Raw genomic sequence first — 27,866 nt, forward strand, 5'->3', positions numbered from 1 at the left:
TGGCTAGATTCCACGGTCACCATGTATTTAAATGAGGGTCTACATTGTCAAAATGAGATCTGCCTATGGGCCATGTGCTCAACTAAAAACACTTAAGAGCTTCTGAGCCTATTCGTTAAAAAAATGACTGCATCTTCACAAGAATATTTATGACACCTCTGTGGAATTGTGTTGACGAGGAGTGCATTTCCTGCCTATGTGCGTAGCCTGCGCACAGTCGGACTATGTGTCTTGCCCGCCCGAAGAACGGGGTTTCTAATTCAGCCCAAGATTGGGATCTGAAATGTTCCTTAGTATTCATGTCTGCAGCAGCTGTACCCGTTAGGCCACAAGGAATATCACTTTAACCGATGCCGACACGTGGAAAGAGTTCACCTGCGACGAAGAACAAGTGCCAGCTCATGCTTCGAGCAGGACCACACAGCTGGCCGAGATCTCATCTTTGAGAAACATTTACAATAACAGAAAAAAAACTTGAAACGGCAAACACACCGCGACCTCAAAACTACTCCAAAGGAATTCTAAATGAGCGAATCAGTATATTGTATAAATGGCATCATAAACAAGTAAAAGATACAACTTTTTTGTTCATGCAAAGATCCTCTTAAAATAAGTTGCTGGTGACACCTTGTTTGTCACATTCCAGAAGACATGCTGAATGCACACCTCTGTAAAAGCAGCACACCCCTCGAATATCTGGGTCCAGTGCACACTGAAAGAGTGACTGCCCTTAAAGATGGTGCAGCTCAAAATAAAAGTGAATTTTTTTTTTAATTGTATTAGTTGAATTTAATCAACCTTTCAAATACAAACAATTCACTATATACATTCAAATATAAATTGATATATATATATATGTACATTTATATAAAAAAAAAAATGTTTCATTCAAGAAATCCATGATGCAATTTGAGAATGAACATAACATATATAGATTTGATAAGTGCGTTAAAAAAAAAGAAATCACCGTGAGATATATGAAAAGATTATGATAACTCATCAGTGCATTTCACTTTCAGTATTCTCCAATTTCAAAGATAATAAAAAAGTTAACAGTTGCAATCTGTATCGGTAGGTAGCAAGCACCCAAAATTAAAGACCAACATAAGCCCTGAGTGGTCATACAGAGATATTTGCAATGTCTTGTATAATGTATTTCGCGCAATGGCCGTCAGGCACAACGTTCTGTGACAATGTGTGACATTGTCTCACACGAGGACTTCAACAAACAAAAGTGAACATTACAATGCACTAGGCCTTAGCATGTCGCCACTTTGGGCACACTTTATTCATCATGGTCCAGAAAATAAAACATTTGAAATGTTAACGCTCCATTATCAAAATGCTGACCTTTAGAAAACCGAACGCGTTTCAAGTCGGCAGATAAAAAAAAAAAAAAACGAAAGCGTAAATAAATGTAAATTGAATGAACCTGATCTGCAACATTCTTTTCCGGAAAACTGAGCTGAAGAGGCCTCACAAAGGGACAGCGTCGCAGAACTCTATCATACTGGAGAGTAGAAGACGGGTGCTTTGACTTCGTTTTTTAGCTGCATTTCACATCCTTTTGTTCAAGCAACACGGCTTGTTGTCGTGTATCCCGTCCTCCGTGAATAAGCAAATCAGCAACAGGAAGGATGATTTTGGATATGAAAATGATATTCATGATATTTCTAGGTACGTCAAGCTGTTGAATAATGAGTACAAACATGTGAATGAGGACTAGAGTGATGAGCATGATTGTTAGTGTGTGAATAACGAGTGACCAGACTAACAAGACGCTGTCCTTATGCAAAGAAATGAAGCAGATTCATTTAGAAACAATGTTGCTGTTTGTATGAATCGGTGTCATGTTTGCCCTAGTGAAAAGATGTTTAGGTAATATAGATTGGGACAAAACCTGTTTGCTCAACTCTGCATTGCCCGATAACAAAAATGGTCCAGAGGGTGTTGCTTAGCAGCAGTGGTACCGTTTCAAATGTAAGATATTTTGGCCCTAGGTGTGCAAGCTATCCTTCTGAGTGTGTGAAAGGTGATTTCACATCAGTGGACACTGTTTCTGGCAAGCGCACATAATGATTACATGTGTTCTCATGGTGATTCCAAGCATCCACATGGTAATTCTGGGCATGTGGGTGGTAGACATAATAGTGGGCATTGCAGGTATGAAAACGATGATCTGAATGTATATTGCAGGTATACAAATAATGTCAGGAATATAAATCAAAGATCTACGAATGTCATTAAGAGGTAGTCGAATGTGGACCGAAAGAGGATTGGAACTCAGTAAATGTTGTGTGGAGAAGCAAACGTGGGAATTCAGTGTGTGAAAATGCAGATTTAACTTGAACTAATGCAACATTCAAATGCATCTGGCCTCTATTAGGGTATAATGACAGTACTCCTGAATCTAAAACTCTGAACTTGGATGCTCTTCGGCCATAGGGGATACCTGCTATTTCGGAAACGCGCCTGTATGACGCATGAACCCTACAATACTAACCTCTTCTAATGGGCCCAAATTCTCTCCAATGACGAAGGACCATCGTCCTTCCTCAAAATAATAAATGCCACTGCATAGTGACTGCATCAATTTGTAAGGGCTCTCTGCCACCCAGTTACATATTCTTTTTAAAACTGCTTTTGGGATGCTGAGAGACGGGACTGGAGTGACCACCCACTCCATGATGTAGGCCCTTGAAGAGTTACAGTAAGGATCTCCCAGTCTCTCCAGCCCACCACCACCCTTAGGGTAACTTCTGAGGTGAGAACCCGAAGTGGGTCTCAGAACCAAACCCTCACCAACTTATCAAGACCCGAAGGTCCCGATACGGCCACATACAAGGGAACCGGGTAGGGGAAATGCAAAGTCCCACCCATCAGTCGGCCCCTGGGAAAAGGGAATGAGAGGCAAATAGTTCTTTAGACTTTCAGAAAGAAGTTAGCATGACATTCAGCAGCCTCGAACAATCCTGCCGTAGAAGAAATTCCCAACCACACTCCTAGAAACTCCCAAAATGTTGACAATGAGGTCAACATTGCAGCATCTAAGGGTCTTGAAAATACCTGTGGTCATATTACAAACCAGGACGGCTGACTTTGACAATGTGGGTAAGAGAAAAGTGGTTTTGCTCCTGCCTGAGGTTCACAGACTTTGTCAACGGGACCATTGACACTGCACTCCTAAACTCAGTAACCAATAGAATAGCCGCTGGTTTGTAAAGAAACTGTCCACTTAAAATATGCTTCCTTGTGCAGCTGCTCCTCACTTGAGCTTGTGAGCCGCCACAAAGGTAGGCCCGGAGCGAGTGCAGACCTGGAAATACTTACCTTGGAAGCAGAGAGATGGACCGCAACATGCCAAACAGATACAGAGACAGCAAGTAAGACTGGTGACAAAGTGAAAAAATAAAAGGTAAAAACTAAGAAGGAGAACAAACGCAGCAGGAGGGTATTGGCTAGAACCATAAAATGGAGGAAAGTAGAACCAGAGTCAGGCTGGCAAATTATCTGAGTGAAGGGTGAGCAGAAGACAAGGAGGGAGGGGATAGATAAATTAGCAGAGTGTTGCATGTTGTCGAAGAGAGAAAGAAGGTCTGGCTTAAAGAGAAAGAAGAGGTGAAAGAAGACAAGGCAAGCAAGAGAGCGGAGGAGGAGGTGCCCAATTCAGAAGGATTGGTGTCCGTCACAGTGGTTTAGATCTATGTACTGGCAGAAACTGTGGTAGAGCGTGCAACCAGCATCCACAAAGCTACGCTTGCCGACTCACAGCCCCATCAAGATCTTGGTAAACATCCACCAGAGAATAACGGTTGGCCATAGAGCAAGTCACTGAGCACCAACGGTGGTGGCAAATTCACACCTCAAAGAGAATTACGTCCTGACAAGTGTGATGAAAGACCAGCAATCTATCACAAAAGCCTAGAAAGCCGTGTTGGGACACTTAAAAACCCAACAGACTGTGAGTGACTCCTTTCACCACCTGAAGGCAGAGCCGAAGGGAGAGAGGAATGGTTTGAGAGACAGCTGTCTTCCAGAAAGCCTGGTTGATCATTTTGTATGATTTAAAAAAAAAGACCCCTGAACCTTGAAAATGCAAAGTTGTTTTGCATCTGCATAAGGGTGCACGCTACAGAAAGTTCAAAAGAGGACAACCACACATTCCTCCTGTTGGGAGGGTTGCTCAGAACCAATACTGGTGTAGGGTTCTGTGAAGTGAACCTTCAAAGGTTTACAACAAATGTTTAACCAAACTCTCACTTGGTAGAGTGACTGAGCAGTAAGGCTTAGACTGGGAAGATCAGTAGCCCGACACCCACCACACTTTAGAATCAATACAGTTCAATGCTATACTGTTACAAATGATAAAGGGCCTCATTCCAACATTGCCGGTATCCTGGCAGTAGAAGCGCCAGGATACCGGCAAATGTTGCTGTTTCCGGCACACGGTCCGGTGGCATTGCAGCCGGATTACAGGTGCCAGATTGATGGTGTAAATATCCATTCATGGATTCCCATAGGCTTTCTGGAAGACCTCGGTCTCTCAGAACATGAGGGGATGCTATGTTATTACCAGCACTGTCAATACCGGTGCCGGTAATTACGGCTTTTTTTGACGGTGGGGCACCTGCCTTACCTCCAGCATTTAGCTAGAGGTAACTCAGGTGCCCCACCGGCAAACCTGTAGTCAGCCATTCTGGTAAAGTGCCCGTATCCATGAATACCAGCACTTTTGTACCAGACCGGCCAACTTAGAATGAGGCCCAAAGTGTGGGGGGAGATGTTAGATTAGTTATCAAAGGCCATATGCAATTCCAAGGAAACACCAGCACATCGTAACAAATGGTAAAGAGACTAACCTTAATGTAAAAACAAGTGTTCAACTAAGTTTCAGGTAAGTAACCCCTTTGTGTACTTTGGGGAAGTTTTAAAAGGTTAGTCAAAGTTCTCACATAGGAAACAACACGCCCAATTCAGGAGTCATGGGATTTGGATGATGACATCCATCAAAGTCTAGAAGTTCTAGGTTTTCTGGTTTGGAAAGCATGAGCCCCCTATCTCTGGAGCCTTGTGGGACTCGAGGCGATGATGTTTTACCCAAGACGAGGAGGATGCACTGCAAAATTACCAGCTACAGGGCTTTGAGATTTCCAGGTAGAAGAATTGTTCCACCTTTGGCTGAAGTGTACCAGCTACATGCACACACCTCTTCTGAGCTCCAGAAACATAATCCCAGGGATGCAGATCTCAGAACTGATAGGCAAGGGCAGACAGGGGCATCAAATTGGCTCAGGTCTCAATGAAAAAGTGTCCCACAGACGCAAATGACTATTTGTTCGCTTTGCGACCGACTGTTTTAATAGTACCCAAGGGGGAGTTGTTTGGTAAAAGGTGTTGTAAACTGTAAATTTCAAAGAATATTTTTTCAGTAACACTAGTCAAAACTACCAGCTGCACAGTTAAGCAACTCATGAAACTCATCCACCCTGGCCAAAACACTGGCCCACTTTGACCAAATAACTAGGCCTGACTAGCATTTTGAGCCTGCACTTAGGCCCATCCGTTCAAGAAAACGGGGCACCATGGAATGCTCTCCCTGTCGGAGAAAGAACAGAGTTTTGCCTTGCAGTAGTTGGCTTAGACAATGACTATCCCATTAGCAACTTTCAGTGTCCCTCTTTGGCCTATTGTGCTTCAGATACCTGGGTCCAGTGGTCGATAAGCTGAATGTATAAGGCTTCATCTGCTTCTCCTGCTCCAGTGACTGTGACTGTCGGATTGTTGGATTTCCCTGCTGCCGCTTTAAGGAAAAAAAAAAGTGATCAACACTTTCCACCTTGTCCCGACTTGGACTGCCAGAGATTGGCTCCTGTGAACTTTGGATCTTGCCTACTTATTGTGCACGCACGTGCACAGCGTGCGTGCACATGGGCAAATACCGCTTTGCTGCTTCGCTGCAGTGCTTTAAGGCACGTAAGCTTTTGAGTAAACGCGCCTTTTAAGCTGTGTTGAATCTAAGGTGTTGACTGTGTTGATTGTGCAAATCCTTAAATTGGTGTGCTACTGAATCATGGCTTTCAATACGTATACTTTAAAATCCAATATGCCAAATGGTCTATCCAAAGTGGTTTCTTTACCTGCGTTAACGCAACCCAAGGTAGTGCACTCCTCGCACACAGCAATTCATTTGACTCCATTTAGGAACCATTTCCCACCCAAGTTCAATATCAACAGCGTACGCCGCACACCAGGTTTGGAGGATGTTGAGTATGCAACTGCCGGCATGACTGCTAAAACAATTGTGAATTGGGCTCCACACCTTGTGTTCCTAGCAGGCTTTGTGGTATTTCAGATCAAACTATTTAGAATTCAATAAAAGGAAATGAGGCTTCGCGTAAGAACTTTGCATTACCTATGCTATCCCCAATTCCTTTTTCAACTGACAGTGGAGACAGCACTGGCATTTCCATCTACGCTAGCCAGTGCGAGTCCCCAATTTCAATAGTTGATGAAATCAAAACTCTCAGGGTGACTATTAACAGACTGACCTCCACTCTCTCTCCATCTTGCTCTATGCTTCCTTCCTTTGTTCAACCTACACCACGAGCACCCTCAAAAAAAGAGAGGACAGAGGCTTTAAATCCATCAAATCAAGCTGCAACATTTCACCAGTTTATGGAGTTAGCCCTTACAGCCATTAACACATCAGTACTAACTCTGGTAAAACTGTTTGAAGTAATGGACCAAAGACTAGAAAGGCAAGCTTCGCTTCTAAGAGACATTGCTGCTAGTACCAATGAGAATCCTGGTTTAATTTCTGAATTGATGTTGAGATTTCCAGGCGCTAGTGATCCCTTGTCTGCCCCAGCTGTACCTAGAACTGACAGTGCTTTAACAGTCCCATCCTCACAAACGATCCCCTCACTGTGTGCGGCACCAGTGCCTGCGCTGCCCGTCTTAATAGATGTCATTCGTCCCGCAGTGGTGGTGCCACCAGTAGAGCCCATCAATGTGGACAAGGATACCTCATATTGACGTCTCTGATAATCGCAATAAAAGTGAAAATAAGATCTTTATAGTACCAATGTCCCCCACAGCTCGACGCCTTGCTGGCTACCTACTTCATAAGAAGTAAATGGCGCGTAGCCAACTAAAGGGACCGCGCGCCATCACTAAGAAACCCAAAAATATGCCTGGTTGTGGAGGTGCCAAAAACACACTCAATGCCTTTTTTAAAGCGATTGGTGGATCGGCTCCCCTTCCAACCAAACATAATGGAGTGGTTCTTCCACAGGGTTCGACGACAACAATCATGGCATCTCAACCCCTAACATCTTCAGTTCCTGAAGCTCGACATGAGAATGGAAACCTGTTGGACACACCTGTGGCTCTGCAGGCCTACTCTCCGTTGAACCAGCTTGTGGCTTCAATTAAACAGACTCGGAGCCTAAAAGCGAATTCAAATGCCCCGTGTCCCACTAAGAAAACAGTTTCTTTTCAGCCATCTCGTGAATTGCACAAGATTAATCAAGTGGGGCAATCGGTGGAGGCGACCGAAACAATAAAGCAGATGATTGAGGCATATCTATCTGAGCGTGTTCTGCTGGCCGAACCATGCCCATCGGAAGTTCCTTGTATTGATTTTGGAAATCAGGGCCTTAATTCGCTGAATGGAAGTAGTCACATTGCATTACCATTGGACTCTGTGAGATCGAATATACAGAACTCTAGGCCTACTCCCAGGACTCCATTATCTGGTGGCTCTAGTTCCCGCTCTGGGCAATCCTTGAACACTTCTGCCAACTTAGCCCAGTCAAGGAATAGAAATGCACACTCCTTTATTTTCAAATGCAGAGAGGGTAATTTTCCATCCTACGTTTTAAATCAAAGGAGTGTACTTAACATCTTCAGAGATGTGCATGCCTTGCAAGAAATTAGATTTCAAGATATTGGACAAATTGAATTCTTTGCCGAAACTACCCAATCTGCAATTCGATTGTGGATACCCTCAGGAGTGGTGGCAAATCTGTTATGGCAAGCTAGAATGAGTCTGTTTGACATAGGGTTTTTGTTGGCTGAGGACCCAGCACGAGAAACTGTCAAGCCCCAAAAAATTGTTCATGAAGTAAATATCTATCAGAGTAAACATGCATCTGAATCAAGGGCCGTGGACTCTGTGGTGAACTGGTAACCACCAAAGTTAGAACCCCCTAAGGCCTTACTAATCGCGAGCTGGAACTCAAGAGGACACTCGCACCTACAAACCTCGATTCAAAATCTACCATATGTTTATCAAATAATTGCACTACAGGAAACGTGGATAATTAACCCCCCTGCCTGGGACAGTTATGATATCATCTTGGCACCTGCCATTAGAAAAGGAGGGAGGCCTGCAGCGGGATTATTGGTAGCTGTTAATCTGGAATTGTGATTATCTATTGAAAAGTGGGAAGCAGAAAGTGCCTACATTTTATTGGTAAAGATCACATATGGCAGTCTAAAATTAGTGTTAGTGAATCTCTATCGAAATCCAGCAGCATTAACTGATGAGGCCTTCTACTCAAATTTGAGTCGAATTCTACATCTTATTTATGTTACAAGAGATATTACACATACCATCATCTTAGCTGGCATAAACTTAGATTGTTGGAATGCCAAGCGTCAAACAAAAGAGGCTTGCACATGGACTGCCTTTATGGAAGAAAGGCAGTTCATGATGTTTAATGGGGCAGTTCATAATGACATCCCTGCCTAAGCGAGGTGGTCTCGTAATGCCAGTAGCAGCATAATTGACTACATTTATGTAGATTAGATGATGTTTACACAGGTGCAGAGTCTAGAGATCCACGCTTTACCTAATAGTGACCATAACTTACTATCCTTGACCATTATAGGCACCTATCAACAAGCAAGAGAACACATTAAAAATCAATCTTTGGCGACCAATGTTGCAAAGAACAGACTAAAATGGACCAATGCCAAAGTGTTAACTTACAGACACTGTGTGGAGAGAAATTCAAGATCCAATTCTCCAGTGCATTACACAGAGTTAATTGAAACCCTACACTAACAACATCACAATATTGTTGAATAATGGGCCAAAGTATAAACACGCATTTGACTCTGTAATCCAACTTCAGCGTGCAGCATATCGGAAAAAAAGATGTCTGCTCGCTGGAGGAACAAAAACTTGTTGGCAGGACCTGAATAAAGCCAAATCCCAATACAAAAATTGGCTTAAATCTTACAAATACACCATGTTTCAGCATGATAGTGAACATATGGGGCGGGCCATGATGAATAAAAATTCAGCAGAGATGTGGTATTTACTCAATACCCACTCTGCTCTCAGACAAGCTGATGCCCAACTGACTGCAGTTAACAAAGACAAATGGATTGAATACTATACCAATCTTTATGCTGATCCGGTCTTTGATAAAAACTTCATCATTTACAGCCTGCAAATACAAGCTGGTCCCTGAGCTTTCCTCTAGCTGACATTAAAGATTTTATACGCCGTGCAAGTCCATCTAGGGGGGCTGGGCCAGATGGCCGATCAAATTGCATGCTTAAAGCAAACATAGAAGAATGGACCCTGATCCTGAATCAGATCTTTCAGCTTGTTGTCAAAACACAAATAGTGCCTAAATCCTGGAAAACCTCACTGATTGTTCCCATCTTTAAGAAGGGGGATCGCATTTCTCCGCAAAACTACCAGTCCATTGCTTTGTTGGATGCCCCGGGAAAGATGTTCACGAAGTTTGTACTCCGGGACTTCAAAGCACGGACCCTTACAAACGGTTTGCATGACCCAAATCAGACAGGCTTTCTGCCGGGTATGGGTACCCATATCAATTTATTATGCCTGAACGCAATCAAGGCTCAGTGCCAGGCTACGAGACAAGCTGTGTATTTTGCGTTCGTGGACTGCGTTTGACTCCGCTTCACGTGTCTTGCTGTTCGAAAAGTTGAGACGAGATCATTGTCCATCCACCTTGTATGAAATCCTTTATGCATTGCATTCAGAGACGTCTATGCGTGTTCGGCTCTCTCTTGATGGTACTCTGTCTGATCCCATCCACACAGCACGTGGCCTTAAACAGGGGTGTTTAGTAGCATCATCTGTGTTCAATTATTTTTTTACACAATGTTAGACATGTTTTTGCTAAGGTCTCTTCTGACTCCCCGAAATTGATGAGTAAACCCATAAAAGCTTTATTATATGCAGATGACCTTGTTTTAATTTCCAAAACCCCTTTGGGTTTCCAAAAGTTACTAACAGCATTTCAAGATTATATTCAACAAAACGAACTTAGGCTGAACACAGAGAAAACCCAGATTGTTCAATATGTACCAACTAAGGGTGGATCAAAGGGCTGCACATGGACAGTTAACCAGACGCAGCTCCAAACTGTAGGCCTGTATACTTATTTGGGTACTTGCTTTGAGGGTTCAACAAATGTGAAGAGTCAGATTAACTCCATAGAAAGGAAAATAGAGAAGGCAACAAGTCAATCTAAAATAGTCATGTTTAGATATGGAACATTTTCCATTAAACCAGCTTGGTTTTATTGGAATCAGAAAGCTGCCCCTGCCATATTATATGATTTGGAGACCTTTTCAAATGAATTTGGGTTTCAATTTGACTAATTGGAAGGTACATTTTGGAGACCGATCTTGCAAGTTCCAACCTGTGTCCCACAAGCTTGGATCAGATATGAATTGGGACTGATATCCCTTCATGCCCTGTATAGTTGGAGACTCTGTTCGTTTTTTAGAAAATGTTTGATTTCAACCAATGTTAACATTATTTTGAGGTTTATATGTTTTCAACTGAACACCGCTTTATGGCTAATTGGGTAAACCATGTGTGTCAAATTTTAGCATCCTGTGATATTACCATTGATTTACTGATTACCAATCCCGACAAAGCTAAAGACAAATTGTACAATATGGACTGGATACAAACTTGTGATCTGTGTATGGTTTACAAAGATGGTAACTCTTCTAGATTTCCACCCAAAAAAAGCATACATTACCTCCATATTTAATCAAAGTACCAACACCGAAATACAGGCTGTCCATATTACGTGTACGGTTCAATCTATGGCCCACAATGGCTATTTTTGCAGAACATCACTTAATATCCCAACAAGACAATTTTTGTCGATTTTGTAATAACACAGGAGTACCAGAAACATTGGAACACCCGATTACCGAATGTTCAGCATTAAACAATTTAAGACAAATACATTTTGCTAAACATTGTAAATATCTTGGCAAACAGGAATACAATGATTGTTGGGCAATCATTTTGAGTGGCGAACATTTACCAATTCAACTGGCCACAATCAACTTCCTGAACAGCCTCCATTTCGAAACATGAGGGCTTCAAACACTCAGTGAGGGAACACACGTCAATGAGACGATCCAAGTGAGATCAGCTATCCTACACTCCTGAGCCATCAGACATCTATGCAATTTGGAATATAACGGCTGCTGGCTGATCATTATGAGTGATGAATTTACATTACCACGCCTGTGCATCATTAATTGCATGACTAATTTTGAAGTAGATTTGAAGGATGGTCAATTTTAAACATCTAAATACAGAATACATCTTAACAAGATGATGATTTAGAAATTAGACATCCCTTCGTACTTACATCTTTTCTAAAGAACGAGGTGTTAAAATTAAGTTGTATGCTCTAATGATTTTTGTTATCTAGCAAATCTGCACATGGTGATGAAATGCCATTTTGGGAAATCAATTGAATCATTATTCATTTATTTTTTGTTAGAAAAGTGATGAATTATGTGCCTATGAGCATGATTTTTCATTGGTGAGTTGTTTTTGTACTTGCAATTTTATATACTTATAATTTTATGTAATTTAATTTTATGTCATTTTTTGTACCTAGTAATTGGATTTTATTATTCGTCTTTTATGTGTAAATTTTAATGAAGATCTACTTACATATTTTGTTGTAACAAGAGTGAAAGGTTGATTAAATTCAACTAAAACAATCAATAACATTTTTTTTTTAAAAAAAAGAATGTATAAGATCCCCTCTGATATTCAGGGACCTGCAGTCCACCTATCGGGAGACTTGCAACAATCAAACTGAGTGCAAAACAACTTCAGGTACAGTCGTGACATTACTCGCATTTGGAATACGAACACGCACAGGCTCGCACATGCACGCACGCACACACCTCAGCTCTGTCCACGGAAAAACCGACAAAGAGAATTTAAACGAGGATAGCAATTTTGACCACTGTATAAGACAGAAAGCCCATGTACTTTTTTGTTGACTTTTTAGGTCTAGTGACTTGTCCTTCTCCTAGCCAGACTTATTCTAAAGCCTGATAGATTGTGGTTCTGTGTTTTGTGATCTGAACTAACAGTCTTTATGGCTCCTAAGGCAGTGGGTAACCGAAATGTAGCCCCAAGTGTCTTGGAGAGAAACTCTCTCTCTATCCCTCTCCCTCACTCTGGTAGTCATGTGGCTAGGCTGGCAATGGCTTTGTCACCTCTGTTAAATGATATATGATTGGGTATTAAGCACGTTATAAATAACCTGAGGTTTCTAAGCGCGGACTGAACCTGTGGTGCTCTGTGTCGTCTTGCTTCCAGAGCGAGCACGTTGCCCCTGAGCTATCCCCCCCGAGGTTTCACAAGAGGACTCCCTGTTAGCTGGTTGGGTCCTTTCTGACCCCCATCCTCCATTCATCAAAATGGAGGTAGTAGTTGTTGACTAGAAGACCTGGGAGTTCACATGACTATCCCTTGTCCCTTTTTGTGTGCAAAGGAGGTGGCCATCTTTGGCCACTGGGGTGTGTGTCCCCCAGGACTGGGGGCTGTAGTCAGCCTAAAACCAGTTCTGACTGGCATTTGCAGATGTCTGTCTGGGAGAGCATTATTTCCTTTGTTTGTGCAAGAGATCCTTCCTGAATTCCTTGGTATGCTTGCAGGGATGATATGGCTTTGCTGCCCCTGACCCCCTCAGTTTTAATCATGCTTGCAGTGTGAATGGGTGTGATGTTGACTCACTAGTTACTGAGGGGGAATACCTACTCACTTTGTCTACAGCTGGATCAGTGAACCTGGACTTTGGAAAACCTGCTGCTCGATGAAGGGCTGATGCTCTGCACCAGCATCCTCTGGCGTTCTTAATAATCTGATGACAAAGCTTTGCATCTCCAAAGAAGACCAGAAGGAACCTACTCTGGCGCTCCTTTCCCCTTATCTGGTGGGGGGGGGACAACTGGATCACAGCTCCTTCTCAAAGGCCACGTCTCCCTTAAGTTCCTGACTGTAGCTGCATCAGCAGACCCAGAAACGGATGCCCCTCCAACCCGGGATCCTGAAGACTCGCTGATCTTCACCAGAGGATTTTCCAGATAAGCGTTCTGGTTCGGTCTCTGCTCACCTGGGAAGCTCCAGAGGTCTGTGCTGCCTCCATTCTTCTGAACACACTGCCCGACTTGCCCTCCAGGTATATCTTTCATGGGATATATGTTCCTTCATCAGCAGTCCTTTTTTCTATGTGTTTTTTTTCAGACTTTTTTTATTTAGAAAAACCTTGGCGAAAATAAAAAAATGTTTTTGGGTGGTCCCCAACCCCTTCTCCCTTATTTATTTTAGACTATTTCCTACCCCCACCACCCCTTATATACCCTTAGCCCCCGAACCCATATATTTTGCAATTCGTTTTTTCAAAATAAAATCGGTGGGGAAAAACCGATTGAAAAAAATAACGGTGATGAATGAACCTTATACCCTGCCATGTTTAGCTTCTCTCTGGCATGCTTTCTTCAGCATATCTTCACTCTCTGCACTTCGGGGGTTCTTGCCAAGATGGTCCCCCATGTGAAGCTGCATCATGCGCTTGAGGATGACGTGGCAGCTCTGCATCACCGACAACCGTTAACTGAGCAAACTCTCCTGTCTACTCCGCTTGCTCAGACCCCTGACTTTGGAATCAACAAATCTTGAACAATTGTCCTTACTAACAGTCTCGGAATACCATCTGTCAATGCATCCATCAGATGTCGCTGAACGACATACACAACAACCACCTCTAGAAACAGCCACCTGCATCCTGCAGAACTGCTTACCCAGTCCCAGGGTATTGCTCTCCTGACCATCAGGCACTGTTCACCCAACTACCTTCTGCCAGAAACCCGCAGCTATTGCCCGTCTTGAACTCTGTTGTAGGAGCTGCTAAGCACCCTGAAATCGATTGGACCATGTCAAGTACCAAGAACCTCTACAAGCACAAGGTACATTGTGGTTCTCTCCCCCTGGTCCTTCTCCGAAGGTCCCAAGTGACATTTTACAACCCATTGCTCCCTATTTAATCTCAATAGTTCAAGGATACTTGGTTTCAACGGTGTTGAAACCAAGTATCCTTGAACTATTGAGATTAATTACTGTACCAACTGCCCTCTTGTCAGTATCCAGAGTGCATCCCTTTTCCTTCTTGAAACTGTGTCCTGTGCATTCCTTTACAGGGTGGGTTGAATTTTGTAGTGTGCTGGAACTGTCTGTTGTGATAATAATAAAGTAGATATTTCTATACAACCTTAACTGTAAATAAAATATGAGGTTAGGAGCCCTCTTTTTTTGTTTTCGGGTGGCCTATCTCACGAGGGACAATAGTATTAGTATTAGAGCACATATATAGGTGAGATACAGGCTGCCCCTCCCTTTCACACTGGTTAGGTATGTGTAATGCACCACAATGTAACAGACATATTAATTAGTCTGTCTTTATATAGCAGATCATTAACTCATATCGGTAAAAAACAACAATTTATTCATCATCTGATGCAGTATTTTAAAAGAACATAGAAAATGCAAAATTACAACAAAAAAGCCTACAGTTTCAATATTTTTAACTCATATACAACTCGTGTAGGTTACTCCAGAGGTCTGTTTCGTGAGGTTAGTATACAGGGACTTAGTGTGCTTTATTTCAATACACTTTTACTACTCTCGGGCCTGTAGCTATGGGCCCTGGGGCATTACCGTAGGCGGTAATGGCCTGCAGTCGTGGGGCTTATTGCCACAATATTCTACCTAATTTGCCCAGTTATCTGCCAGCTACCCCATCCACTCTGATTAGTCCCTTGCAGTATTTACTCTTACATAATGAATCCGAAAGTAGCTACCTGAATTTAATGCCGGCCCACTGCGCATCTGCCCAGCTTTCATCTTGTCCTTGGAAGCAATGCCCAGACCAAGCTCCACTGTACTGCCTCACTTTAACCTTTCCCCTCTCCAACCATAGTCCCCCAGTTCAGCCCCTGCACACTCACCTGCACACCTCCTGGCCTACCTCCAGGTCCAGGAAATAGATACTTCCAATCATGGACACGTTTAATTTGCTTTTAAGGGAAGCATACATTGCGTAAAGCCTGTTTTGCTTAAAAACCAAAAAGAAAAATGATCAGCAACATAGATGGCGGCTCAGAGTGCTAATAGCAATAAATACTGCTTTCTTAGGCACGCAGGTCTTCAATGCTGCACTTGGACCTTTATGGCTCAGGCGTGAGGGCAGTTACTGGCCCTGCCCTCCTCTGAAAGTGCTATTTAACCCTATTTTGAAAACAGTTGATATCACTGACTGGGAAGAGCATCCTGTCCACCTAAAGTTGACAATTACCCTGCATGCCGCAACGCCATACTACACATTTACTCTCCAGGTAGGACTTTCCTTTAACAATGCAAACCTTTCGATTTATAAAACCTCTGAACTTCTAACACAGCAAATGATGAGGCAAGAATACTGTATACGGAACACTGCCTGTGCGACACAGGCTGCACCCAGCTGCAGACAGCTTTGTAGTGAAAACTGTTTGAAGCGTTTTTATCAAATCGTTTTATTTATGTGTGTCCATTGATGCAGATAACCTTTACATTTTGCAGAAACTCACCTCACTAATGTCTTAATTCCGGGATACACAAAAATGCTGTATTGTTGCTAAATGTATGTCTTGGATCCAAATTACATCTGGCAACGTGAAAAATATGAGTCTAAAATAAGCAATCAAAACTGCTAATGAAATAAGTGTTTGCTAATTAAGAACATTTTAATTAGCACATACTGCTAATCAATGTTTGAAAACAAATGTATGCCTTGAAAAGGTTTTCAAAGGAGAAACCGGACCACAATCTTGCAGCTGATCCAGCATGGTTAGATTCTAATTTATATATAGGTGACCTAGTGTAGTAATACCCAGCCTCAATAAAAGGTTTCTGCAACTGGTGTTCGCTTGTGATCCACATCCCATATGCTGTGTACAAATTATAAATCGGAGACATTCTTAGGACTGCGTTGTAATAACAACAGAGGGGCTCAATTAAAGTTTGGTGGAGTAGTAAATATATTGATAGTAACCGTATTGCTGATACCGCTCCGTCAAATCCAGAGTGGACTTTACCACCCGAAAAAATAAAAAAATTAAAAAAATGATAAACAAATCGGCGGAATTACCATCAGCAGTAATTGTGCCAAAATTCCCATAGAGTGCTGTGGACTCATAAAAATGGGGATTTCCACTGCCTACTACCATTCTGTGGTAAACCCACGGGACCAGTGGCAGTAACAGTAATTACATTTCACGGTAGTTTGCCAGAAATTCCGCCGAACTGCCGCCAAACTCGGAATGAGCCCTGCAATGTTCAATCTATATTCATAAAAGCGAAAATGTTAGGGTGGCTGGGTTTCTGGCAAAGTGTTGTTCCTTGTACAAATCCATACTGTTTCACCAGTCTGCACCAACTGCTGCATAGTTGCCTGCTAGGACCCTCCAGACATTACTGGCTACATAACATTTGGACACCCCACCCCTTTCCCCAGATTCCAACACAAGTAATTTGTTTGTGGATTTGTGGCTTGGTGAAGCGTTGTTCCTTATACAATTCCACACTGTTTCACTAATCTACACCAAATGTTGCATAGTTATCTGTTAGGCCCCTCTGGAAATGACTGGCCACATGAAATTTGGACAGCCCACCCCTTTCCTCGGATTTCAGCAGCTTCACATGAGATGGTTTCTTGAAATCGGCAAAACTTCAATGTGGTCGTAGAAGCACCCTAAAATGCACGGTTTATGGGACATTTGCACAGCAAAGCACTGCAACAAACTGCAACATGCCAGGTTGAGGCAAATGGTGGGGAGAGAGCACAGTAGGTTCCAGTGTGCAGCAGCACACCAACTGGTGCCTCCCAGCAACGTCTGCTCTGGGGTATGTCAGTCAGCCACACATGCCCATTCTCAGTGCAGTTTACTTCAGACTTCAAGGCACATACATTAAGTGATAAGCGAATCCGAACAGCGACATACAGGATCATTCATTTTCAACAATTGATGAGTGTTATCATGTCTGTGCACAGAACCCGTTAGGAGAACAGGTACTTTTTGCTAGTATTTATTATAAAACCGCTTTGTACCTTTTAAGGTTTCAAAATCTAACATACAAAGTTATTAATTTAGAATGAAAAATATGACAGCCACATATTTTTAGGTTTTAAGAGCAAAGAAAGTCAAATAAATCCAAATGCTTCTTATAGGTTTAAACCTTGGGGGGCATTGTGCTTGCTAGGCTTTTAAGAAGGCAAGACATTTGCCACTTTTGGAGGGCACCAAATTTGATAGGGAGGGTTTTGCACTCAGCATCAGAGTTTTGGTAGATCAATGATGAGATGTATTAATGTAAACTGGCAGTACGTTGCAAGATATGCGTCAAACTACAATTTCTTTTATTATGTAAAAGTATGTATATATGATACATTACTCACTGTAATTGTATTTCTGATGCTTGTATCTGCTTAGATGCACATGCTATGCATAGGCCGACATCTAGTGGACGCTGCACAGTATTACAGTTGTTGTTTCCAAAACTCGAAAAGGGACGTCGACAGGGCGTGCCAGTAATACTACCCCTAGTGTGACGTCCACTGTACCCATGGTCCTTCACACGTCGAGGTCCCTCAGATTGTTTTGTTTCTGACATGAGGCATTATGAAATGTAGCGTGAGTACATGTGTATTAAAGCAGATAAGTATCAGATAAAACTCAGGTAAACATCTACGCACCTTCTGCTCCAAGGGAGGAAGAGTGGTCGCATGGTAATCTAAGCAGATACAACCCTCAGAAATACGATTACGGCGAGTAATGTATCCCTTCTGAGGCTTGTGGAATCTGCTTAGATCACATGCTATGCATAGATTAGCGAGCAGTGTTAGGAGAAGGTGGTGGGTTGTGAGAGTGTCAAGCTGAAAATAGGCGTTTTAGAACCGCTTGCACCACCTGTGTATCTGCTTTAGAATGAGTGCCAATGCAGTAGTGCCGAGTGAAAGTGTGTTTTCCTCTACAAAATCCTTGTCTAATTGTGTTTTCTGGGTCTGAATCTGTAAATGCCCGGCTGCTTTTATGAGCATATCATTATAGTGAAGTCGGTTTTCCACCGGTGGGTCTAGGTTAACGGGAGAGGGTAAGTTATACACATCCTCTTCGTCTTCATCATAGTATTGGTCCACCTCCTCTAGGGTTTCAATCTCCGTGGCACCACTAGTTGGTGGCGTGGTTTGTAAGCTTTGCATAGCCTGCAGATTTTTCTCCCAAACAATTTGGCATGAATGTCATGCGTCTCACTATCAATGTCTTCAGAGGTCCATTGAGAGGAACTTGGTATAGTCACAGGAGTGTGTGGTATTATTGAAGTAGGCTGCCCCTTGTTTTTCATGGCTGCTGCTATAGTATTCTCACCTTAGGAAACACTCTCTTTCTCCTTATGTGGTGTACTTGTTTTCTACCTATGAGAATGGTGACTTTTTGAAGAGTGTTTTTTGGAGGTCTCCGGACATGCTTTTGCACCAGATGGGCTATTTTTGAAGTCTTGGTGCTTTTTGCCGATTTTGACGTTTGTGAGGAGTGTCAAATTTTGGCGGACGGGAGGTCCGAAGTTGCGTCTTCCGACGCTCAGTGTTTGGCTACTGTATTGGACAAGGCGTCCGCGTTGTCTCGCGACTTTGGGGGCCTGTCAAGCGGCGATCGTGATCTTGAGTGCCCAGAAGACAGGGAACTAGTGGACCTACCCCTCGACACTGTGTGCGGCCGTGTAGACAATGTTGTCGTTGACTCTACTTGGGTATGTGCTTAGTGTGGGCTGATTTGTATGTGCTACTACCGCCGTCCCCGTAACAGCGCCGCTAGCCTGTCTGATGGGGTCGGGGGCTAGCACATAGGAATCGATAGGTTCCCCATCGCCTTTGTTGTCCGAAAAGACACCGATGCTGCCATCGCTGGATGCACCCTCCACGTCCATGGCGGCCTCGGCTTGCATGGGGCGGTGAGCCCAACATTTACTGTTTTGGTACTTTAGGTTCTTTGGTTTGAAGAGCTGACAAGCTCTACAGTGGCCATAGTCATGGTCCTTCTGGACACAGAGGTGGCACACCCAGTGCTTGTCTTTCCAGGGGAATTTTTTTGTCGCAACTGGGGCAACATTTAAATGGTGTGTTTTCCATAATTGGATGGAAAGGCAGCCAGGTCAAAATAGAGAGGGAAAAGGGGAATATGCATTCTCTTAGTGGCCAAAGTGGCCAAAGTAATGTCCACCCCGCACTCTCCCTACTGTCTGGGCTGAGGCCCGGTGTGGCCTTCCAAGGCCGTAGGGGTGTCGTCGAGTTAAGATCTTTGTCCGATGACCTTTGTCCTTTTCACCGCCGTCGAAGATGTTCGTCGAAGGTCGATAATAGAAAGGATAGAAAGAGTACTAGCTCTAATAACATTAATAATGAATGCCGTTAGCGGTAACTGAACTCTGCGTTATAGCGTCTGACGATGATGGCGGAAAAAAAATATCTGAGGGACCTCGACAAGGTTCAAGAAAAAGATGCTCGGATAAATGGCAACGCTGACATAAGAAATTGGACAGCTTTGCCATGGCTGATAACATTTGAATGAAATAAATGTCACATGAGCCAGAAATAAAAAGGGAGATCACAGCGCAAAAGTCAGTTCATTATTTTGATAAATACTTCCTTAACAAAATTATTTTAAGGGGCTTGGCAAAACCTCATATGGATTTGCAACAAATATGGTTCATTGAAAATTGCCCTCACCATTTTATTGAGACGCGACTTCCCGCATTCAGTTTTAGCACTGTGGGCAATATTCTAATGTGCCCCTGCTCTCCCTGGCTCTCCGTTGTGTAGGGTGCACTTCTACAAGCCCTGATCTACTGCTAGGCCACGCTGCATCCCCAACCCCCTTGAACCCACCCTGTCCTCTCCCATTCCCGTACCCTCCTGCTTCCGAAACTCCACCACCCTCCACGCTGGCCCATTCCTTACCTTTCACTACTCCATTGAGCTCTTCCTGAATATGGCAAATGTGCATGTGGAAATCTCGACAGGTCTCAGTGTGACCAAAGTTGCCTATTGGCAAATTGCCCTCATTAACAGTGGGCAATACCCAAATATATGTCAGGATGTTGGCTTCCTTTGCTCAGCCTGGGTTCACCCCGGCTTCCTTCCCCCAAGAAAATTCTGTCCCATTCAGACGATAGGATAATTGAGACATTGGATAGCAGGTTTCTTCCGGGTTTGAGAGAGAAATAAAATTGCTTAATCTATGACCCCCTAACAAGTAAATTAGATAAGGAAAAATGTTGGACGTGTGGTTTGGCAAAACCATCAGTGACCTACCTGCCATTATGAACCATTGCAGTCTTACCGAGAGGAGGGACGTTGGGGGAGGGAGGGCTGTTTTCAGAAAGGCTGATATATAGTTCATTAAAGTACTCACCACAGAATTGGACCTGAGCTGACCGTCATTTTTTAAGCACCATGAATCTACTGGCAGCACTCTGCACCGTCTGTGCAGAGTCTGCGAGGAATAGTTTCCACCTATTGCAGAAGAAGTCCTCAATCCTAGCTTTGGTCTTATCCAATCCAAAAGAATGTTAATGTTAAAGGATATTTGTACCGCGCACTATCACCACCGGAGTGGTCCCCTGGCGCTCGGGTGGCTCTGAAAAAGGGAAGAAGGGAGGGTGAGTTAGTGGGAGGGAGCTGGAAAAGTGCAAGAAAGCAGTGATGTGCTGTTGGCGGCCTCAGCCCGGTGGGTCCGTTGGCTGGGCCTAGGGTGTTTGCGGTCAGTAGTCGTCGTGTACTGTTGTGCGAGTCTATGTGTGTTTTGTTTTGTTGTTGCCGTGTAGTGAAGTTTGTGCGGTTTGTTGTGCTGTAGGTTTGTGGTTGTGTTTGGTTTAGAGTTTGAGAGGTGTATGCAGAGGGTGAAATTGTTAGTGGATTGGTTAGTTGGCATTTCTGTCTCGAAGTGAGGCGCTGGGTTTGCGTAGTCTCCTCAGATGGGGTGTGGGAGCATTTCTGCGCCTCTATCCTGATCTGGGCTTGTTAGGTACTCACAGACCCTTTCACACCTGGCCTACCCTTCCATCAACTTTCTTGATAGCCTTATCTGCCTTCCTTCGCCACTCATACGGCTAGTGTACATGCTAATGTCCACAACTTAGCTCTAGTGTGGTGATTGCTAACATTCAGACAACTCTATGGCGTTACCTATCTAGTTGTGGTCAGAGTTTCTCTGGTCGGTTCTGGGGGTTGTCTGTGTCCTCTTAAGTTTTAGTTATCTTCCTTCCTTTCGGTTTCAGTTTTCAGTTTGAATCTGTGGTGTTGAACAGCCAGGTTTTTAGCAATTTTCTGAATTGTAGGTGGTCTTTGGTGTTTATTTCCTTTGGGATGTTGTTGCAGGATTTGCGTCTAGGTATGGTTTTTGTTCCAGGTGGATTTCGTTGCTTGGCCTGAGGAGTCTTGTTGGCTTGTAGATTGTTAATTTCTTTTGTCGGAATTCTACTCCTTGTCCGCTGATTGCTCTGTGTGTTATGCACATTGTTTTGAAGGTGATGCAATGTTTTACTGGGAGCCAGTGTAATGTTTTTAGGGCAGGAGTGATGTGGTCTCTTGTGGATAGTTTGAGGAGTAGTCTGGCTGCTGCATTTTGGATCCGTTGTAGTTTCTTCAGGAGGTATTCCGAGGTAGAGGCTGTTTGCATAGTCGATACTTGAGATGATGAGGGTGACGATCGTGAGTGTTTTGTGCGTGAAGGAGAGGAAAGGTAGGATTCTTCTTGCCGTGTGGAGGAGGAAGAAGCATTTGATGATTGCATTTATTTGTGGATCTAAGGTTAGGGTGTTGTCCATCAGGACTCCCAGATTTTTTACTACCTTAGATGGTAATGGTGCGGTTCCCATTTCCGTTGGCCACGGGATGGCAATTTCATTTTCTTGGTTTTTGTATATGATCATGATTTCCGTCATTCCTGGGTTGATTTTTAGGTTGTTGGCATTCATCCAGTTGAGGACTTCTTTTAGACATTCGATTAGGGTTGAGTGATCGGCTTGGGTGGCTTCCATTTTGTATATGATTTGAGTATAATCTGCATAGTTGTAGCACGTAATATTGTATTTTTTGAAGATTCTGATAACTGGAGCCTGGTAGATGTTGAAGTAAAGTGGTGATAGTGAGGATCCTCGTGGCACTCCACAGTCGTTAACTTGTGGGGTGGATTTGAAGGGTTTAATCCATACGGTTTCTGTTCTGTCTGCTGGAAATGAGTAGTGCTGTGTCAGTTATGCCTATGTCTTCTAGTATTTTGGTTGGAGTGTCATGGCTAACTGTGTTGAAGGCTGCAGACAGGTCGAGCAGAATAAGGGCTGAGGTCGTGTTTGAGTATGCGTTAGTTTTTAGGTCGTCCCAGATGGATAATAGTGCTGTTTCTGTTCCTCTTGCAGGTCTGAAACCGACTTGAGCTTGGTCTAGCTGGCGGTGTTTTTCTACGTGTTCTTGGGTTATTTTGTATACGTAGGTTTACAGGAGTTTTGCTGGGTAGGGAATGTTCGAAATTGGCCTGTAGTTGGAGATGTCTTCTACATCGACACTTGTGTTTTATGCCGATTTGAATGTCCTTGGTACAGTTCCGGTTGTTAGTGATACATTTAGAATGTTTCTGTAATATTCTGCTGGGGTGCCTTGTGAGAGGATTGATTTGTAGATGTTCGGGGGAAAGGGATCCATGGGTGATCCTGCTTTCTTGCTGTTTTATCAGCATGGTGAATGCCTCTGCTGATATTTCGGGAAAGTTGTGGATTTTGTGCTGTGGTTCTGTGTTAGGTTCATTTGGTTGTATGTTGCGATTGGTTTGTCTGTTTTGTATGGTTCGTCGGATGTCACTGATGTGGTCTGCCAGGTTGTTGCATAGTTTCTCTGATGGGGTTGGGGTGTTGTCGCAACCTGGCGGGTTTCGCATCTCTTTAAAGATGTTGAACATTTCTTTTTGTGTGTTGGTGGCATTGGTGATTCTGTCATAATGCCTTCTCTTTGCCTTTTTAATTTCCTTCTTGTATGTGCGGATTTGTTTCTGGAACAGTGTTTTTTTTTGCTGGGTTGTATTCTTTCCTCCATTCCAGTTCTATCTTTTTGTTTTCTTTCTTCATGGTGCTTAGTAATGGGGTGAACCATTTTGCCAGTGCTCTTTTTTTCTGATGGGGTGAATGGTTTTTCCGGGGCGATGTTGTTAATTGTATTTGTAATCCATTTGTGTAGTAGCTCCACGTTCCCCGTCTAGGTCAGCTAGCTCTAGTTCTGTAGTTCAGGGTTTGGTCAACTCCAGTTGTTCTAATAGGTTGCTTTCTTTGACGTGTTTCCAGTTTCTTTTTGTGGTAGATGAGAGTTTAGGGGGTTTGATGTGGACTTGAGTTGGTAGAGTGATCACGAATGGGATGATGAGATGGTCGCTCCACAGTATTTGGATCGGCGGTGCCGTGGTGATGAGATTTTCCTTGGCGAAAATTGCATAGAGGGTGTGTCCTTCCGAGTGTGTTGCCACTTTGACTAGCTGTCGCATGAGGATGCTTGCTAAATGTAACAGGGATGGTCACAACCCTGTCTAAAAGAAGGCAGACATCGACTGGGATACATAACAGGCAGTTGTCTTTCTGCTCTGGCCAGGCTTGAAAGACATTTGAAATGTATTAATGCCGCCCTGATGGCAGTTGAAGATGAAACACAAGCTCCACTGCAGGGATTTCAGCAATGGATGGGAAGTTTTATAGATAACAATAGCAAATATCTCAAGTTGTCCCAGACCTGGAGTGAGCCAACCAGCCAGTCTTTTTCCCTTTCTGGGTTGTCTATGCTTGTTTTGAATTTGCATTTGCCCCATTACAGATTGAGGACCAATATTTCAAGAATGCAAATGACAACATAGCAGCGAATGAAGCAATAACACCTGACATCAGCAAACATGGGATTTTAGTTACTATGCTGCAGTTTATTGTATGTCAGGGAAAATGTACCTAGAAGGAGAAGGCAAGTGTGAAACAGCTATCTGTGACTGGTATGGTGTAAAGAATGAGACATCATGAAAAACAAGCTCTTAGAGTTTAAATAGCTATGCAGAACGTTTTTTAAAAAACAGTTTTCAAACTATGAATAGTAAACTTCCCCTCCCTTTCACCAGCTATTGCCACAATAGGCAAATCCAGTTAAGTTTCAGGAGATCCGTAATGACTATGCAAGTGAAAAATGTAGGTGTAATGAATTTCAGCGCATTTTTGGGTCATTGTGTACCACTCAAACCATTTAGTGTATGAAGGTGGTCAAGCTATGCTCTACTTCCGACGCCCTCCCCAATCCATTTCCGACACCCTCCCCAATCCATTTCCCCAAACTCCAAATCTTTCCCCCTAGCTTGTACCCCCACCCTGGTAGCATGCAGCATTTTCTCAACATTTTCTTGGAACAGGTTCCGTAATAAAGTAGGACTCTGATTCTGCTGATCTCCTAAAACCTTTTGCAGGTGGTTTCGATGCTCTCACCTTACATCCTGGGCGAAGAGCCATGGCTGCGTACCATGCATTATGCCGCGCAGTCCACAGCTTGGACCTGGTTTCCTGATCCTTAGCATAGGTAAAATCAGAGCCACTGTTTAGCTGAATGATCTCTTCTGCATGAGGCATGCATTCCACAGAATCAGAGGAGCCATAAAAAAAGGAAAAGAGATCGGTTAGAAAGGTAGGATAACAAAGGTGACACTGAGATCAGACATAGCAAATGGAGATTTGTGGATACACTGTCTCGCCACGTCACATAACGAAGATCAGGCACAAGTACGTTTGATTCACAAGCTTCACTGAGGGTCACAAGAACAGCAAAAGGAGTCCCGAGGATCAAGGTGTGAGTGAGAAATCCAGTGAGGTTACATGCTGGGGTCCCAGCATCAGGCAGGTGTGTGAGATTGTGTAGACTATATTGAGGCTCCATGAATCAGCCATGTTTTGGAGCTCCTCTTACACACATGCAGGTCCCGGAATCAGAAATGGATAATACCAGGTACCAGGATAAGGCTACACTGAAGACACTGTATCGGGATTTGATAGAGGAGACATACTTAATTGTGACCACAATTCTCCAGATTTCAATTGCTCTTGCCCTGACAGGAGCAGATAATTCAACCATAGCATCATGGGGAGCCCCAGTAAACTTTAAAAAATAATTTTCCTCCATTTACTTACCACACACATGGTGACAAAAGGGAAGCTCGGTGGAGTCAACTACCAGCAATGTTTGCTGATTAAGCATTCAATACCCCTCTTAGCAGGTGAGAAACCAATAAACTAAACCCGAATAAATGCTGCAAAGGGAAACCGGTTAGTGGCAGCACACAAGAATTTCACTGACTGCAACACTCTGGTGCATATACCGTTATTTATAATAAATATTAAATGTACAAATATGGTTGCAGCATTCAACATTTGACCAGAAAATATTATGAAAAAGGCATACCTTCCAGCTACAGGAGCGCCGCCTGAATGGAGACGTCTTTTACATTTTATAGGATAGAGTGAGGTAGAATTAGGCATTCATAAATAACATTAAAACCACTTTCCTATGAATGACTAACAAACGCCTCTCGCATCTTTATAACCAAAAGTCTAGCGGATCTCGTAGTTAGGCAGTCAATAAGCTTCATAACTTCTCAAAAATGTAGTATACATTAAGGTTATAACATGGGCCACTTTAACAGCAGTTACCTGTTAGGGTACTTGTTCAGGCCCAATCTCCATTCTCCTACACGAGAAGGGCTCAAAAATGGCTGTTGCAACCATCATTTACATGGTTGCCTAGCAACCCCCTATTTGCAGCTCTATCTATCGGCATTGGCCCAAGCACCTACTTCCTGTAGTGTGCCGTGCCGAAAGGCACTAGCCGGCCCCCTCCCAAGGCACTCTGGTAAGGCACAGCCCTGTCTGTGCCTGTCCGTGCCGATACGGCCACAACATCCCACCCTGCCCGTTGCCTCGCTCCCTCTACACTCCTTCAGCGCCTACCGTCGCCCGCCTTCATGTGAACAAAAAGACAATCACCCTGTTCACTGAATCTGTGATACCAGCCCCCCGCTTAGCCGACTGGGTAAGAGACGTTCAGCTATTAGTTTTACGAGCTGATAACTAACATTAATAGCATTGTACCGCCCGCAACATATTGTCATTGCAAGGAACCTTTGCATTTAAGCATGCACAAACTTTAAATTGCCTTCCTAACGTTGAAACTGCTTGATCTTGCCCAATGTCATTTGCTAAATGTACTTTGAAAAAGCCTATCTTGCTGCTCATCTAGCCCAGTGCCTTTGCAAAATTGTATTTTATAATAGCCTATCTTGCTGCTGATCTAGCCCAGTACCTTTGCCAAATTGTATTTTAAAATAGCCTATCGTGCTGCTTGATCTAACCCAATGTCATTTGCTAAATGTACTTTGATAAAGCCCATCTCTTAGTACGGTGAAACAGCCTATCCAGTAATAGCCTGCTGTTTGACCTAACCCATTGGCGTGCGTTAAATGTATAGCCCGACACAGCCCCTGCCTCAACTAGCCGGACTCTGACACAGTACTGTCCATAGTATAGTCCGTGCTTAGCATGCATACTATGCTCCACTACCATAGCATGCTAGGTACATTGCTCATCTTTAACAACATACTGCTCTATGCCTTGATGGATCCCTTCTACCGTCTCAACCACCTCAGCGTAAACAACACCACCATGACTAACATCAACAGGCCAAACTTTCCCACTCACCTCATCACCTCTTCCCTCACGCACATTCCTAATTGCCATTCCAGACTCCTCAGACTCAGATTACACACCAACACCAGCCCAACTCATGTAACCCTTCGAAACCTTAGACTAGGAACTCGCACCACTGGCAGACTCTACTCTCACCACCTCTCTGTTATGCTATGTAACTAAGTTGTCACCCCTCACTCTCACAAGCGCAACGATGCTCCCAAGCTGTTGCGCGCTATACAAATCCGAATAAATAAATACCTGCCATTTAGATTTAAACAGGACTCCATTTCTTTTTTTCAATGCATCGTTTTTATTGAATAAAACTTAAGGAAGAAAAAGAAATTAAAACCATGGGAGAAACAAACCGCATATGGAACAATCACATTGCCTTCCAAGTGCATTAGACAATCTTGTTATTCGTACATTGACAGGTTTCACCGATATTACGTGCCGCAATCAAGGTAGTGAGCAATCTTACTGTCCTTTCTGACATAATCCGAGGCATTGAGATCCTAGGCCTCACCCTCAGACCCCTAGGTTTAGTACCTTGTGCACCACATGATAGCAGCTGGAAACTGTTCTGCGCTTTCGAAAAAGGGGAGCCAGATGCTGTGGAACTTTACCTGGCTTCCCAGGCACATTGCTGTGATGTGCAAATGTGCACAACACTATCCTAGTACTATGCCACCACCTAACTCTAAGA

General features: G+C 43.4%; 1 protein-coding gene across 1 annotated transcript in view; it reads right to left on the bottom strand.

Moving 5' to 3' along the window:
- LDHD (lactate dehydrogenase D) overlaps positions 1 to 27,866 on the bottom strand; it is a 320,897-nt gene that overhangs the window by 105,954 nt on the left and 187,077 nt on the right. Inside the window, exon 8 of the mRNA XM_069604235.1 lies at positions 24,914 to 25,041. Coding sequence (XP_069460336.1) covers positions 24,914 to 25,041 — 128 coding nt within the window. The remainder of the gene's footprint in view (positions 1 to 24,913; positions 25,042 to 27,866) is intronic.

This window comes from Ambystoma mexicanum, chromosome 1p, assembly GCF_040938575.1.
Source record: "Ambystoma mexicanum isolate Mex_15411 chromosome 1p, UKY_AmexF1_1, whole genome shotgun sequence".
Lineage (NCBI taxonomy): Eukaryota > Metazoa > Chordata > Amphibia > Caudata > Ambystomatidae > Ambystoma > Ambystoma mexicanum.